At 40.0% G+C, this 16,652-nt stretch overlaps 3 protein-coding genes across 5 annotated transcripts in view; all 3 read right to left on the reverse strand.

Moving 5' to 3' along the window:
* Positions 1 to 16,652, reverse strand: part of LOC149578471 (alpha/beta-Hydrolases superfamily protein) — a 90,838-nt gene that overhangs the window by 51,731 nt on the left and 22,455 nt on the right. For both annotated transcript variants that reach the window (XM_089829304.1, XM_089829307.1), the window contains exon 6: positions 11,349 to 11,494. In XM_089829304.1, the coding sequence (XP_089685430.1) occupies positions 11,349 to 11,494 (146 nt within the window). The remainder of the gene's footprint in view (positions 1 to 11,348; positions 11,495 to 16,652) is intronic.
* LOC149578473 (uncharacterized) lies at positions 1,390 to 2,522 on the reverse strand. Its single transcript, XM_089829316.1, has 2 exons — positions 2,296 to 2,522; positions 1,390 to 2,161 (listed from the first exon to the last, which is right to left on the reverse strand). Exon 2 carries the CDS (start codon positions 2,145 to 2,147, stop codon positions 1,581 to 1,583), a length of 567 nt encoding a protein of 188 aa, XP_089685442.1. The 5' UTR covers positions 2,148 to 2,161; positions 2,296 to 2,522; the 3' UTR covers positions 1,390 to 1,580.
* Positions 2,522 to 6,864, reverse strand: LOC149578474 (uncharacterized). 2 transcript variants are annotated; one of them, XM_089829297.1, is made up of 6 exons: positions 4,874 to 6,864; positions 4,028 to 4,682; positions 3,656 to 3,888; positions 3,388 to 3,540; positions 2,839 to 3,239; positions 2,522 to 2,701 (listed from the first exon to the last, which is right to left on the reverse strand). In XM_089829297.1, exons 2-6 carry the CDS (start codon positions 4,648 to 4,650, stop codon positions 2,528 to 2,530), a joined length of 1,584 nt encoding a protein of 527 aa, XP_089685423.1. In that variant the 5' UTR covers positions 4,651 to 4,682; positions 4,874 to 6,864; the 3' UTR covers positions 2,522 to 2,527. The 2 variants fall into 2 exon arrangements, with proteins under 2 accessions (XP_089685423.1, XP_089685420.1); XM_089829294.1 differs by lacking the exon at positions 4,874 to 6,864 and having other exon boundaries at positions 4,028 to 4,753.

Raw genomic sequence — 16,652 nt, forward strand, 5'->3', positions numbered from 1 at the left:
TACACTGAACCAAGTGTCGCTGTACTGCCTTCAACTGGATGATCAACTCCTCCTGAGCTCTCCCTGCATCCACTAAGATAGTTTCACGGCCAACACCTACTCCACGTGTAACACCCCTCTCAAAATGCTTGTTCCGTAGATCTTTCCACCTCTGGCACACTACGCCTGCAGCAACTCCAGGTTTCATCAACTGGTCACACTTCCCACGACTGATATCCACAATGACTGGGCGTCCAAGGGGCAACGCCCCTCAGACCAAATTAGCACTTCGAAACCCAAAGAAAAATGCACAGAACACACCGTTTCTGTCATGTTCTGCCGATTCTACACTCTTTCTAGCAACCACTAGTTCTTCCTCTACCCTGTGGCATCATCCGTTACTCATTCTGAGCATTCTTGATTTGTCGACATTTTTCTTTTTTTTTTTTTAAAAACCTCCTGCCACCCTCTGCCATGTTACGCCAATTCCTTATGCAATAACCTGGAATGCCATTCAAAATCTGAATGCAATAATAGGTAGAAGCCGTACACCATATTTATCATTTATGCAAAACACGTACACCATATTATACTGAAAATCCGTACATTGGCTGCTTCAGAAAATCCATACGGTGACCATGTTGGAAAATCCGTACGATGACTGTTTTTAAAAAAAATCGCACTGAGACTCCCGAATTTCGTACAGCAAATAACATATACATGAGGAAATCCGTACGGCGAGCTTTTAACAAAGCCGTACAAAAACTCAACCTCCAAAATCCGTACGGTGACTGGCTCCTGGAATCCGTACAATGACTGGCTCCCAAATCCGTGTGCAGCATCTGTATGGTGCCTATCTGACTGCATCTGAGAAATCCGTACAGTTACACAGCATCTGAAAAGTCCGTACGATGACAGGGACTCAAAAGCCGTACGGTGGCTGCATAAAACCCGTACATAGCCTGCCTACTAAACACCGTACGGTAGCCTTTTAAAACCCGTACACTGCATCTTCATTAGAAAATCCATACAGCAAGCAATTACAAGCCATACAATGACTTTAGAAAAGCCGTACGGTTACTTGAGACATCCCTACGGTGACTTCTGAGTCAAAGAAACGTGAATCGGAATCGGATCGGAATCGGCAAGGTCGAATCGAATCGTGAATCGGCAATGAATCGGCAATGAATCGGCGATGAATCGGCAAATTTGAAAAAACCCGTTAAATTTAAAGATTTTAACAATTTAAAACTTATTTCATGCACCCTTTATTGAATATAACTTAAGCACACTATAACATCATCAAATAGAAGTTAAAACTTAACATACATAAACATGAAACATAAAATCCATCACATACGTAACTATGTTATCTAAGATTCTAAAATGTAAATTGTAGGCTAGCTGAAGTAAATAGAAATCAAATGATCATAATGATTTAAATCATAGAATGTATGTAAGATGATCCATAAGACATCAAATCATAAATTTATGTAAGAATCTAAGATGAAGATCCATGAAAGTTTGAAACTTTGAAACATATGTCTATCAATGATTCAGTATCAATATCTGTAAACAAAATATAAAAACAAGGCTCCAGCTCAAGCCTCAGGCTCATAGTCATCATCATCCTCAACATCATCCTCAAGCTCGGCTACAGCCTCAGCCTCAGCCTCTGAGTATCCAGTCTGCCTAGTAGCAAGGCGTCTAATGTAGGTCCTAGAGGACTGTCGAGCCATATCTCCCGCATATAAGATGGGCTCACGAATGTCGCTAGGGCCTGTGTCTGTGCGTGCACGTGTGCGTCTACCAATGCCTGAAGAACGTGCTCTAGCTGCCTCAGCCTCTATATCCACCTGGTCAATCCACGCACGGTCTTCCTCAGTGAAGACTGGATCTACAACCTCTGTGAGCCACTCTGATTCTAGATCAATCTCCTCCAGAATGATCGGAGAGGAGTCAGTGCCCAAAATCTGTCTGATCCTAAGACGGAGGTTGTAATGAACGAAGACAAGATCATTCAACCTCTGCACTGTCAACCTGTTTCTCCTCTTCGAGTGGATGTGCTCGAACATGGACCAACTGCGCTCACATCCATAAGCGTTGCTTGGCTGACTCAGAATACGAATGGCAATTTTTTGAAGTTTTGGGGTTGTGGCCCCAAACATTTGCCACCATCTATCTGAAATAAGGGAAAATAAAAATAATTAGTCTCATTTACAAATTACAAATTACAAGTTAACTCTAAAATTACATAATCAACTTTAAGTTTAGAATCTAGATTCATGAACATTGAATATATTATTTAATTTTTACCTGGCTGTATTGTTTCCCGAGCATCTATGGCTACCCTGCTAGAGAAAAGTGGCCCTTCTTTATTATTGAACTTATCAAGCTCAATAATTGCAGCACTGCTATCCTCATCAGTACTCAACCTCTGGATCACTGTATATAATCCGGTGAGAACCTCCTCATCCGCCTTGAAGTCAGGACGGAAACGAAATGCCGAATTCAAAAAGTAAGCTGCTGCATGGATGGGTCTGTGGAGCTAATTCTGCCATCTCCTATCAATGATGTCCCAAATAGGGGCATACTTCTCCTGCACTCCTGCATACTGAGCTTTAATGGCCTCCTTGGCCCTATCCATGCCCTCATATATGTAGCCCATAGAGGGCTTCTCCCCATCAGCAGTTCGTAGGAGAGATACAAGAGGCTCAGTGGCCTACATATAAAGTAAAACAAAAATTTGAGTCAAAACTTAAACATAGAATAATTCAATAATATAAGGTAAAACTAAATCATTAAACAATTAGCATAGTAAACTGTAAAATATTAAATGTTAAATTGCAATAAAATTACCTTAAGTATTTCTCTAGCAGGTTTCCAAAAACCATCATCATCAAATATGCAATCCACCACATCTATCCCTGCAGTGGTCGTAGCATAGGAAGATGAAATCCACTCCCGCCCAACAAACATGCTCCTCAAATCATCCCTTGATGTCAACAAGGACTGCAAGGTGATGAAATTCGAGGCAAACCTCGTGATCCCTGGACGAGCTAACTCTTTGTCTCCTGTGTACTTCCTCATTGTGCTAAGGACAAATGAATGATTATAAATAAACTTACATATGTTTTTTGCCTTTTCCACACATGACTTGACCCACTCAAGTTTGCCAATTTCCTCCAACATGAGGTCAAGGCAGTGTGCTGCACAAGGGGACCAAAATATGGTGGGGTGCCTCTCCATCAAAAGTTTGCCTACAACAATTTTAAGATAATTAGAAATTCAAATTTCAAACATGTTAGAACTTAGAACTTAGGAAACTTAGAAATTCTAAGTTAGAATTAGAAAAAGTTCAAAATTCAAATAAATTTATTTTCAAAACTTAAAAAGTTAAAAGTTTACCTGCAGCAGCATAACTTGCTGCATTATCCGTCACCACTTGCACCACATGTTGTTCCCCCACCTCTGCTATAACTTCCTCAATAACCTCACATAAGTATGTGGCGTTTTTTACATGAGCAGAAGCATCAATGGATTTGAGGAACATGGTATATCCTACAAGTAACAAAACAACGAATTATAATTACTATTAGCAATCAACAAATCAAAATTTGAAATAGTCAATCACGATTCAAAATTATGTATGTAGGAAAGTAGAATGATCAATCACCTCCACAGGATACAAGAAAATTGAGGAGTGTTCTTCCCCTCCTATCTGTCCAACCATCAGTCATGATGGTGCAACCCTTTTCGATCCACTCCTTTCGGTTGTCCTCAAGCTCATGCCTCATATCCTCAACCATTTCCTCCAGGAGGTATCCACTCAACTCAGCCTCAGTTGGGGCTTTAAACCCCGGACCACAAATGGCAACTGCATCTATCATGTTCTGCCAATAAGGAGTCCTGTCACAAATAGATAATGATATTGATTAGAAATTTAGATGTCAAAAACTAAAATCATAAAACAAGTAGATATAATTAAAGTTTTGCTTTTACTTTTAACTTTAACTTTGAAGATAACAAAGAAAAAAGAATCAATTACCTGGCTGCAATAAATGGAATGTTGCAAAAGTACCAGAATTTGCAAATCTCTTTTCTGGCAGCATCATGAATCTCCTTGTTCAAACCCATGCCCTCAAGCGTGGGTTGGGAGCCAGGAGTAGTGCGGGGCACAAAGTAACTATCCATTCTGCTTTTCCGCACTCTAGGCCGCAATAGGTTGGTGTTGGACTCTGTCTCAGTATGAGACCGACTACCACTAACACTCACATGAGCACTAGCACTAGGATGAAAAGGAGGCCTAGAAGAACCCTCCCCAACACAACCTACGGATGCGGAAGCTGATGCAGATGCACTTGCAGATGTAGATGTGGTTGCAGATGTGGGAGCACGGGAGCCAATACCTCTTAACCCTTCAAGTTGCATTTTCTTAGTCAACTTGTCTTGTTCAATTTTTTCTAATGCCACTAAACAAGAGCGTTTTGCCTCAGCGGTTTGTTGAGTGCAAACTGTGACATCATGGCCAGGTATGCCAGCAATGTGGTATTTCAATCTATAGATACCTCCCGAATTTATTTTTTCTTTGCAAAATATACATTTTGTTTGATATTTGGTTCTCCCAGGAAACTCTTCATTATATTTCCAGCATTCATCTTTTTTACCCATTGTGGAAATTGGAAAATGAAAGCAAAGGGCTGCTGCAATAAAAAAATTCATGTAAAAAATCAAAGTTTGCAACTAATAAACAAAAACTACAAAACAACAAACCCTAGTTTGCAATTTAGTAAAACTAAAAATAAAAAACATTCAAGATTTGCAAATGAACACTAAAAAAATTTGACAAAAAATGCATACTACACTAACATGCAAAAAAAAAACCAACACTTACCTCTTGCAAATGAGTTGAGGAGTGTTGATATTGACTCCTTAATGCTCCCAATGCAATTTATGGCCTCCCCAAATGGACTTCTGATCTCTTTGGTGCTCTTCCTTCTTGCCGGTTGGAAACCTATGGATTCTCTTTTCTCTTCTTCTCTCTCACTCTTCCTCTCTTCTACTCATACTAAGCAAATAGAAGGCTCTTTAGGGTTATAACAAAGAGGAAAGTCAACTTAGAAAGCAAATAAAACATGTGTTTTTTTTAAAAAATTGAACTTTCTATCCTTGCTGCCGCGGCCGATTTCTGGCGATACCCGATGGCGATTCTGGCGATTTTTTCCATGAATTGCCGATTTTGGCGATTCAGGCGATTCATGCGAAAAAATCGCCACCAGCGATTTCCGATTCCAAAAAAATCGGGAGCCATGAATCTTATCGCGATTTCGGCGATTTCGGCGATTTCATGGCGATTTTTGGAACTATGCTTCTGACACTTTCTTTTCTTCTTTTTTTCTTTTTTTTTTCACTTTTCTTTTTTTTTTTTTTTGGTTTTTTTTTGTTTTAGGAACAATTATGTACAATATTTACATATATACAGTACTTACAGTCTTCTCTCAGTTGTTCGTCCACGGAGGTGCATTATCATGGTAGACATTCAACTTCGACCTCTTCATTGTGTCGGCGACTTCCTTTCCGTCTAGCATCCATAGTTTTATTGCTCCGTTATCACCCACTTCTCGAAGCTGATATGGCCCAACCCATTTCATTTGAAACTTGGCTGGGTTGATCTCGTTCCATCCGTCATACCTCAACGCCCACTGTCCTGGTTGGAACTTGCTCAATTTCAAGTGTCTATCGTGCCATGGTTTGCACCTATTCTGTGTCACCTCCGTAGCCCACTCCTGCAATTGTTGCTCATCAAGTTTATTTAAGGTACACGATCTCTCCATCCGGTTTTCCATATCGCCCGGTTTGTTTCCAAAGCTCGGTACCATGGACTCCATCAGCTGCCCCTTCTAGCTGTCAATAACATGTCCACTCCGTACTGCTGCAACTTTTATTAAACCCTTCCACTTTGTTTCCTGTGTGGACCGTATGATGTGTCTTCCTTGCTGCTAACACCATTCTGCTATATCTGTGGTTTGACGTAATACTTTCTTCCTGCGCAGTCGTACAGTGGAATCTTTCCTCCTTTTGAATTCGTACTATATGTTCTTTCCTTCAGCTTCATTCATACCTGCGTTTCCTTCTTCGGCTTCTCTATGTTGCTTCGAACATTCATTTCCTCCTTCGGCTTCTCCAAGTTCCTTCGGACATTCATTTCCTTCTTTAGCTTCTCTGTGTTCCTCCGGACATTCATTTCCTTCTTTCTTACCTTCGTCGACTCTTAACATGTTACAGCTCGGAAAGAGTTCATAGTCCTCTATCTGCTAGTAGTAAAGACCGTTCACCGAATCCAGATCGTCGTCTATCAATCCTCCTTCCAACCGCAGGACTCCCTCCTAATCTGGTTCCATATTCTGCCTCCTTTCATCCTCTTCTTCATCGGAATCTGATGATAGAGCTTTTTCCCCGACCATTTGAGTGTGTAGATCGATGACATACTTTCGGCCTTTGCTTTCAAGTGATAAAGTATTTTTCTTCCAATCGTGTTTTGCCTTGGCTTGTATCAACCACCCCTGGCCCAGAATGGCATCATATCCTCTCCGCTTTAGTGGGATCACGACGAAATCCGACAAGAATGGTTGTGTTCCAATCTTCACTGGTTGTGCTGTCAGGACTCCCAATGGCTTGATTCCATGTTGATCGGCTGTTAACAGTTGGAATGTAGGTGGCCATAATGTCGGTTGTCCCAACCTTTTCCAGGTGTCTTCAGGCAACACATTGACACCGGACCCTCTGTCCACAATCGTTTCTGTCAATACAGTCCCGAGAATTCCCATTTCGACGACTGCCGGATGGCGTCCGGATGAGAGGGCTAACAGCATCGGATCTTCTGCACTTGCGCCACTTTCCTTCTCCTTTTTGTCTGTTGTACTTGCTCCACTTTCCTGCTCCCTTCCATAATCTCCTAGTAGTTTAGCAGCGCAAACGATTTTTGCGAGTGTCGATCGGAGCTAAGGCATAGTGAGCAACAGATCATTTATCCTGACCGGTATCTCGGCTTGCAATATTTGCCGTACAATGTTCTGTTCTGCGCAGTTCCGTATGGAGGTACCAAGCATTTTTTTCAGGTGTGCCATTTCTGCCTGTGTTGCTTTCTAGATCTCTCCCTGTGCTTCCTCCAGTCTCTTCTTTTCTTCCGCTGGGTCAAGGTACACTTTCGCTTGCTTCCGTGTGATGGCCAAAACCTCTTCTTCGTCCATCCCGACAATGATCAAGTTTACTCCCGACCTCGGACACCTAGCATCTTCATGATCACCAGGTCCACACCATCTGCATAACAACTTCAGTGTGTTCGTCGTTGTACACTCTCGGGCGAAGTGACCCCACAGATTGCATGCACGGCATTGAACTATCAGCCGGCCATTGGCATCGTACTGGATTCAACTCCTCCCGCCATTATTGTTGTTGTTTTGACCGCGCTGATTGTTTCTATATCCTCCCGATGTGGCACCTTTCGTACTATTGTTCCTGTTCCCTCCTCACAGGGATGCCTCCTGTGTCAGGAACACTTGCTGCAGTGTTCTTGTTTTCAAATTGAAAGGGCATTCCTTTACCGAGTGTCCCATAATCTGGCAAATCTCACACAATTGATCTTTTGGGCAGGATCCCTTCGTATGGCCGCCTTTCTTGCACTCCGTACACCATAGGTCATTGCCCTTAGTCTCCTTGTTCATGTTTTTGAACTTTTTCATCATCCGAAGCATGCCTTCTGAAGAGAACGGATTTTCTTACTGCTGCCTTCATCGTCGCTGCTATCTTCTCCTGAAGGTTCATCGTCATCTGAATCGGATGAGCTGGTCTTCTTCTTCTTCTTTGTCTTCTGTTCACTTTCGAGGTTCAATGCCTGATTGTATACTTCAGTATATGTCGATGGTGGCACGATCTTCATCTTTTTCCGCAGCTTTGGGTGAAGGCCTTCAATGAACCATCTTTTATGGAGCCCATCTGCCGGCTTATTCTCCATTTTACTTATTAAGTCCTTCAACCTCCTGGCGAAGACCCATACTGTTTCATTCTTCTTCTGCTTGGTATTGAATATCTCGTTGACGATCTCATTATCATCGCGCAATATTTGAAATTCTACACAAAACTCCTTAATGTTATCCCAAGTGTTTAATTTCTGCAGATCTATGTCAGTAAAACAATCAATCGCAACACCCCGTAGGGTGGCTGGAAACTGTCGAACCCATTCGTTCGCATTTGTTATGCCATTCGCTCTCGAGATCGTTTCACATGTTTTACAATGTCGAATGGGATCAGCTGCTTCATCACCATCAAATTTAGGCAACTTTTCTTTCGGACCTGCCATTCTCACTGTATGTTGGGGGTTTTGTTGTGTACCTGCGTTGTTTTGCACTCCCGCACTGTTTTGAGCACCTGCGCTGTTCTGAGCTCCCGTGCTGTTTTGAACACCCGCGCTGTTCTGCACACCCGCGCTGTTCTGGACACCCGCGCTGTTCTGCACACGCGCACTATTTGCAACACCCGCGCTATTTTCAACTTCCGCACTGTTTTCAACACCCACGCTGTTTGCAACAACCACGTTGTTTTCGACTTCCGCATTGTTTGGTGAAAAAGAGGTTTCGTCCTCCGAAGCTATCCGTTCCGGAAGTATATCTCGGATGAAGAGGTCACTCCACGCTCGTGCTCCCCGGACACTCCGAGCCGTGCGAGTCGATCTACTTCCGTCAGGATTCTCTTCCCGTGGCGTATGCAGATTCAGAAACTCCTCCCTCGCTTCTTCCACCAAATCAAGCCGTTGTCGAGTCTCCTTCAACAATCCTTCCGCGCTCCTGTTTCCGTCGGCAATCTTCTAAAATCTCCTTCGGCGCTCTGTCTGCTAAGCCAAAATTAAATTTTCCTGCGCAACGCGTATGTCATCTTTTTCCTTCAGTTTATTCTTATCTTTGTTCAATTGATTCGGCATTTAATTCATATCCACCTGCCTGCATACCAGGTCCATCGGGCAATGGCGCCAAATGCTTACCATACTGGGTAGAGAAATCAACGCACAGACAATAGATATGAATAGCAGAACTTCTTATTTTATTCGCATATGCCAAAGACATTACATTATGCTTCAATGATAAGATGAATACAATGCTTCCCGAAGGGGTTATAAATACTTTCCGAAGAACTTTTCCGAAGGAGTCCGTCAGCCACATACAACATGTCGCTACATAACAAAAACCTTTCTGAAGGGACCCGTCGGCTACATAACAAGAACCTTTCCGAAGGGACCCGTCGGCTGATACACAATTTCTACTGACGACAGGCTTCAAAGGAGAAAGAGAGTTCATTTGCAGTGGTTTATGTTATTGGATTTCTTCTTTCTCTTAGACAGTTCTGAAAAGCTTCAGCTTTCGACCAGTTTGAGGATGGAAACCTTCAAGCTTGGAGGCACTGGATGGAAACCCATTGTATACTGTAGATATCAAACAAGTATATCACTTGTGCATAAATTTCTTTTCTAGTTTTCCAATCTGACTGGTATTTCTATATTTAAGATTGGATTCTGATATTGTTCTGCTAGAGATTAAATGCAAATTCGTTTCTGAAAATATACATTCATCTAGATATTTTTTGGTATTTTTGCTGGTTAAGATTATTTGTTTAAGACTTCTGAGATTTTTTTGAGAGATATGGGCAAATATCCAATTGGGGATATGACAAGTGCAGCTGGAAACAATTTTACTATTTTTCTTTTTAAAACCAAAGCAAACTACTGTCATTATATTACCACTTTTGATAAACCTCTGATATTATTTCTATCTTTTTTCTCTTTTCCTTTCCTTTAATAGTTTATAACCAATGCTACAAACCTCATTTGGCCGAGATTGGGTGAAGAATCAATGACCGCACCAAAAATTGTCAAGTCATGTAATCTACCATAGACCAATCTAATCTAAAATAAGTTGAAGTTACCATCACAGTCATTATCCATCTGAAAATTGACTGCTACTTCACTCACTCTACTAACGTTACCCTATAATTATGGCACCAAATGGTATATTGAACATTTATTGCCTAGTATTTAGATGTCATCTTGCCATTTATAATACAGAATATGAATATTAGCTTTGTTACTTGTAGCATGCATTCAATATTTTTACTACGTAACCAATCAAATATTTATGAGTCTGCTATGCTCAAAACGAGCCTGTGTGCCATCAAAGGACTCTAGTTTCATGTTATTGTCATGATATTTCTGCCCAGAACAGTCAATGCAGATCTGTATTTACATCTGGAACACATTTCAGCCCTGTCTGAGTTGACGTGTACATTGGTTGAGGTTTAGAGTGAAGTGTACATGTCACTTTTGAGTGTTTGGGAGTTTGGAGAAACTTTCGGAGTGGAGTTAGACAGCGTTCTTTTGGCATATACCAGTGTTCAGGTATTCAACAGCTTTCAGTCATCTGACCCTAGTGCATTCTACAATTCTAGCCAAGTAAATTTCTGGAGTTTGAACTTGTGCTGAGTCTAAAGGCAGACAAGATGGTACTATCGCTTCAGCTAGGTAGTCTTCCTACAATGTGGATACAATAGTTTGATTGCTACTTGCTGTCCATGGCACCAATCTGCAACAGCGGGTCTGTAATCAGCATATAATGCTTCTTTCACAAGGTCACTTGCAGTTCCAAGGAAGATTCAGTTGGCATTATATGTATTCCTTCCTACTTTGGTATCTATGTAACAAAATTGAAACAGCCTACGATTATTCAAACAAAATCATCATGATGAATCTTGTAACAGCAGAGTTATAACCTTATCCAGCATACCAGAGATTGTAATAACAGAAAACTCTGTTGCTTGCTCATTGGTTCTGAGTGTGTTGTAGTTTCAAGTAGATATTGTTTTTCAGTAAAAATAAATAAAGAGGTGGGATAGCACAATATATGTGGATTCAGAAAAATGCAGATTAAGATGATTCTGCCATATTGACAAAAGCAGTTTTGTCATCTACATTTACACAATGACACTTGTGCAATGCTTCATAATGTCCCTCTGAACATGAAACATTTGCTTCTATAACTAGCATCACCGATCTCCATAAAATTTACTGCTGAGTTCTCCATTGATCTCAAAGATATATGTATCTACGATGAATCTCTTTACTACAAAACATGACAAGAAAAAATCTCTCAGAAACAAAAGATTACATCACCAATAAAATATATTATCCAAATTTGAAAAGCCAATATTAAAATACTCCAATCATCTTTCACATAAATTCAGAGCATTTCCATTAATTCAGAGGTAAATATGGAAACCTTAGTTTTTAACCAAATTTGAACTAAGTGTGATTGTCAGATGGAAACCTGTAAGCAGTAATAGGAGCATCCAGATTCGCTTCTCTAGGCATTAGGTCCATTTCTCTACCTTCCTTGATCATGCTTGCTGCCAAGTCAATCATAGCTGCAGTTTCAGGAAGGGTAGCTCTATATTCCCTGTCACTAACAGGTGCCTGCAAGCAGAATCTAAAATAAAACTAACACATAAAGACAAATCTCCTTTATTACTTTATTTTCAGAATGTTGATGATTATAATGAACTTATCCAATACAAATTTCTGCTCTTAGAATGAAGTTGTTGGCCCTAGTATTTTTTGTGACATTTTACACAAAGTACATGAGTAATCTAATGAGTTCAATTTTGTCATGATCTTATTTTTTTAGATTGCTATTGGTAACATAACAAAAGATGCAACAATGAATCCTGTTATTAGCATATTTGTAAGATCCAACAGTCGTGGGCAACCTTTTCATTATAGATAATTTGTCGAACAGATGGCATGAAACATATTTGTATGCATGTGCATATGATACCGTAGTTGCAAGTTATTGTAATGTTCACAAAAGTCTTGAATCATACATAGAAGATAAAAACTGATAGCAATAATCAAACTTCAATAACAGATTGCTTTTATATAGCTACCATAAATAGCATTTGAATCAGCTGATATGCAGCAATTTTACATATACAAGGAAGTTATGACAGTAACAGCAATTTATTTCAGAAGTTTCTGAACCCTTATTTTTTGATTGCTACTCAATAACAGATTACAGCAGCAAGTATTCAATACTCTGACCATTACATAGCAGTTAACATGAACAGAAGCTGATAATAAAAGCAAACAGATCCTTCAACAGGAAACAGGGGAAGTCTTTCAAAACAGCGGTTTATAATTTTTCCTTGAGGCAGGTAGAACACATCAAATAGCATCAACTCACACCTTAAATATTGAACATCATGCGCTCGGGTTGTTTCAGTTTCTCGTGCCATGGATCAACTAGGTCTTATAAACTCGTGGGCATGTTCTCTTTTCAGCAGCAATAGGTCTGTCATGACACCCACAGTCTCACAACCTCCCAGCGGAAGGATGGCTGGCCAGCACTATTCCGAGAGCCCAAACAAATTCAGAGTCTCTGACAGATTGCTTGTTTCTCTCAACCAACTCCATAGGAAGAATAATGTCAAGGAAATGTAATAATAACCCTGCAAAGGGTAAAATCCACACACCAGACCCAAAGGAACACAAACAAACCTCCAAGGTTAATGACTTCACACATTACAAAAATGCCTAGCAATAGAGGTTGTAGTTAAACACCTATCCTGTCTAATCATCCAGTCGTATGCAAGATTCATGCCACTATAGGATTTATTCTTATTGACCAGAAAAACTATCTCTACATCAGTTAATACCTATCCTCAAACTCATCAACTTGGCACCAAACGTTCAGACCATTAGAAATCTGAGATATTCAATTCCAGTAATGGATACGATCATATTCCCCCACCCTACACTCAACCTCCACACCCAGAAAATGCAAATGACATGAAATCAGTTCCTCAATTGCTCAGCAATATAGTGAAGATAATCAACCACAGGATACCAGTTAATTCAGACCAACAACAAAACTCTATCCTTTCCAACAATACACTGCAAATTCTTAAAACAATTTGTGTTGCCTTCACAAATTGCCAAAATTCTTCAATTGTACTTGAGTCTTTTCGCCCAACATGTAGTCACGAATGAGCCACACTGCAATAACCACAGAGGATATTTCACAGCCAAGATTAATCTTATCCAAGAGGTTTTTCATCCCCACGAAGGCTGAGATGAACTAAGTTCAATCCTATTGAACTGTTGGATAATTGTCATTGATGTCAAAGCTTGAAGGATGCAAAAATATATAAAAACCTTCTGTCAGAAAGAATATGTTGCTGTGTTAGAAAGAATTTTCTTAGTGTTTGATAGTGCTGCCCTACACATGCCAAGATATAGGAGAAAACCTGCAGTGTTAGATAAAGGAAAGTTAGCATGTAAAAGGAGACAGCAGCATGGTTAAAACATCCAAAGAAAAAGAGCGCCCCCCTTAAAGCAAATATGAGTGCCTCCATGAAGATATAAAGATATGTGATTTAATGAAGGTAAGCATTGCCAAGAAAAGAAAGAAAAGCAGATAAGGTTTAAAGAAAAGCTAAGCTAAAATATTAGAGTTATCTGCCAGAAACGAAAGATGCGTATGAAAATCAAAATGTTTTGTGTTGGGCACCAAGGTGGAGAAGATTTAGATAAAATGAAATCAGTTTTTGCTGCTGCCAAGAAAGGAAAGCAAATCACATAAATTTGGCTGCCACATTTAGAAGAAAACAAGAAAAGAATGTTTGAGGATATAATGAGATAAAGTGAATCTGATTCATGTCATTATAAAAATATTTAATGTGTCATTAAAAGAAAGATATAATTCACATTTACAAACAGAATTTATAAGGTTTTATGATCAGATATGGGTGCTGAGATATTTTAGAAATCTTCCAATTTGAGAATCCAAACAGCAGCACCCTTTTTAGTAGATCTTGAATTCATTAAGAGTATTGAAACCCAAAAAAGGAAAACATCATGTAAGATTGTTGCTTTATGAATGCAGTGTTTTTTGGTCATTGAGAGAGGTGTTTTCTAGAAACAGAAAACGATAATCATACAGATCTATGTACAAGTTGAATTTGACAAAGACACAATAAAGTTTCTTCTGTCTACGAAATGAAAAGGAAATGGAGTCTGAGAAGATGATGCTTTTCTAGTAATGAAAAATCAGAGATACGCAATGATAAGCAGAGAAGAAAGTACGCATTTATGAAGATTGGCATTGTACAAAGAAGTTTTTCAAGTAGAGTTTATTGGAGGTGAGTGCCTCGTACTGAATCAGTGTTCATAGGGAGGTGGAGCTTCAAGTGAGTTGGAGCTTACAATTGTAAGATCGGTGTCCTGTGTGGGTAGTTTCCTATCGTTGGTAAGAAGCAATATTTTGCTATAGTCTTTCCCCTCAAGGATTTCCACTTAATCTCTGTGTTCTTGCATGTGTCGTTTTCTTGATGTTTTCGAAATTATCCCACTAAAAAGTATTAGTGTGTGCTCTTCAATTGGCATCAAAGAACAATTCCTTCAGAAAAGAGTCTAAGAAGCTTTAAGGTAGATCTTGAAAAGTGCACAATGGCTGGTAATGATGGACTTGGCTTTTCCACTAATTGCATTCCTTTGTTTGATGGAGTAAATTATATTTTCTGAAGCATAAGGATGGAGACATGTTGTGACCTTTTCACATCATCATCCCATTGAAAATGGGGACCCCCTCTTTTGGCTTGGCTGTAGGGTAGGTGTCTTAGTGAGCTTTCGTTTAGTGGCAATTTCGGAGTGTCCAGAGCAACGAGGTGAATTTGAGCTTTGAACAACTTTTGATGCAAATCATGTCCAATTGAGAGTCATGTGATAGAGAAGAATGAAGTCATGAGAAAAGCGTCCACAATTTAGTCAAATGCCACAGTAGGATTGAGTCTAGGAGACTCGAGTCTGATGTGGCAATCGCAAGTCTGGTTTGGAGTCTAGGTTCTCATCATTTGGAGAAATTGGAAATCTGGTAGGGAGAGATGGAGAGTTAAAATCAAGATGAAGATGGAGACAATTATTTGGTGTGAAGTTAAACATAATGCAAGACAAGATGCAACCATAAGGCAAAGTTAGGAACACAAAAAATATGAATTTTCGATATTTATTGGGAAGTGAATGGGAGAAAGTCAGGAGAGAAAGGGTGAATTCACGAAATTGCATAAGGCAAGCATACGTACTTGGGGTAACTTCGACAGTTGTAATTGGAGAAGTTGGACTCTGACCTCCCCATGTACAGCCTTGTACTTGGACAGGTCGGAATTCAACCTCCCCAAATACAAGGTGGTACTTGAACCCCCAAAGTTCCACCTCTTATCATGATCCAATTTCAATTCCATGTGACTTCTTGCTTGAAACATGAAGGTTTCAAGGTATAAATCAGGACTCTTGACCATAATAAATCTGATCCAAGTTGAAGACAACCTTCTCCATGAAAATCACCAAAATCAGATCTGTAAACAGAGGAGAAAAGACATGATCAAGTCTTAAATTTCAAGGTGAAATCAACATCAAATTCATCACTTGAAAGAGTTGAAGGTGAAGTGAAGTTTTTGGAGGAAAGAAGACATGCAAATTTCATGAAGGATAACTTGGAGCTTGTACTTGGAGAGATCAGTATCCAACCTCGCCAAGTAGAAGGTGATACTCGGCCCCTCATCCCCCCTCCCCACCTCAAGGAGAGGATGCACTTTGACTTCATATCAATTGCCACCATAAGAGTGAATATTTTCAACTATGACAAGTCTGATCAAGGCTGGTAGAGAGTGCAATTTTCCCATCAAGGGCATGAAATCGTATCTTCAAATGCCAGAAACTCATGATTTAACCTCATATTTTAAATTGAGGTTCAATCTAAATCATCATATTCCAAGCAAGGGGAAGATTTCAAGTGTAGGAGGCAATGTAAGAAAAACAATGATGAATTAGCTTGTTCTTGCAGAGGTCAGAATCCAACCTCTCCATGTACAGCCTTGTACTTGGAGAGGTCTTTATCTGACCCCACATGTACAGCCACGTACTTGGAGAGGTCAGAATCTGACGTCCCCAAGTACAAGCTGGTACTTGGATCCCCAATATCTGCCAGCTTCATAGACCCAACAATTCAACCTTGCAAACGAAGAAACTTGCCCCCAACTCAATGCAGATGCTTGGTCAAGTTGGCCACATTCACAACAAACACAAATGCAGCTTGGGCCAACAAGGTTGATGATAGAAAGAGGGTGAATGGAGGCACAATGCTGATTGTAGCTGAAACCAAAAAGACTTGATCCCAAGATCTCGTTTTCAATAAATTTCCCACGAGGCCATTATACTAAACAAGGGGGCCAAAAACTTATTGGATGAAAAGAAGCTTATTCTAGAAAATTCTCAATTCATCCTTTCCCTGGTGGGTTCTATCTCAACTAGGAGTTTCAATCAAAAAATGCCCAATCCCCCAAAGTCATCTCTTGCATTTACAACTGTCCAGTTCCATCTTTATAATTTCCATAACAGTATTTTTCATTGGATTAGCATGATATCTGCTTTGGAGAGGATTTCACTCTCCTTGGACTCAGATACATATTGATTTATTTTTGTTTCCCAACCCTGACTTCCTATTGTGTGATCTCAACTCCAAGATCCCTGCCTCTTTTCCCTTTCCGACCACAATTTGGTTTAATTTTTTTGACCCAGT

The sequence above is a fragment of the Cupressus sempervirens genome, chromosome 1, assembly GCF_028749045.1.
Source record: "Cupressus sempervirens isolate cs-2001-9-10 chromosome 1, ASM2874904v1, whole genome shotgun sequence".
NCBI classification, from domain to species: Eukaryota; Viridiplantae; Streptophyta; class Pinopsida; order Cupressales; family Cupressaceae; genus Cupressus; species Cupressus sempervirens.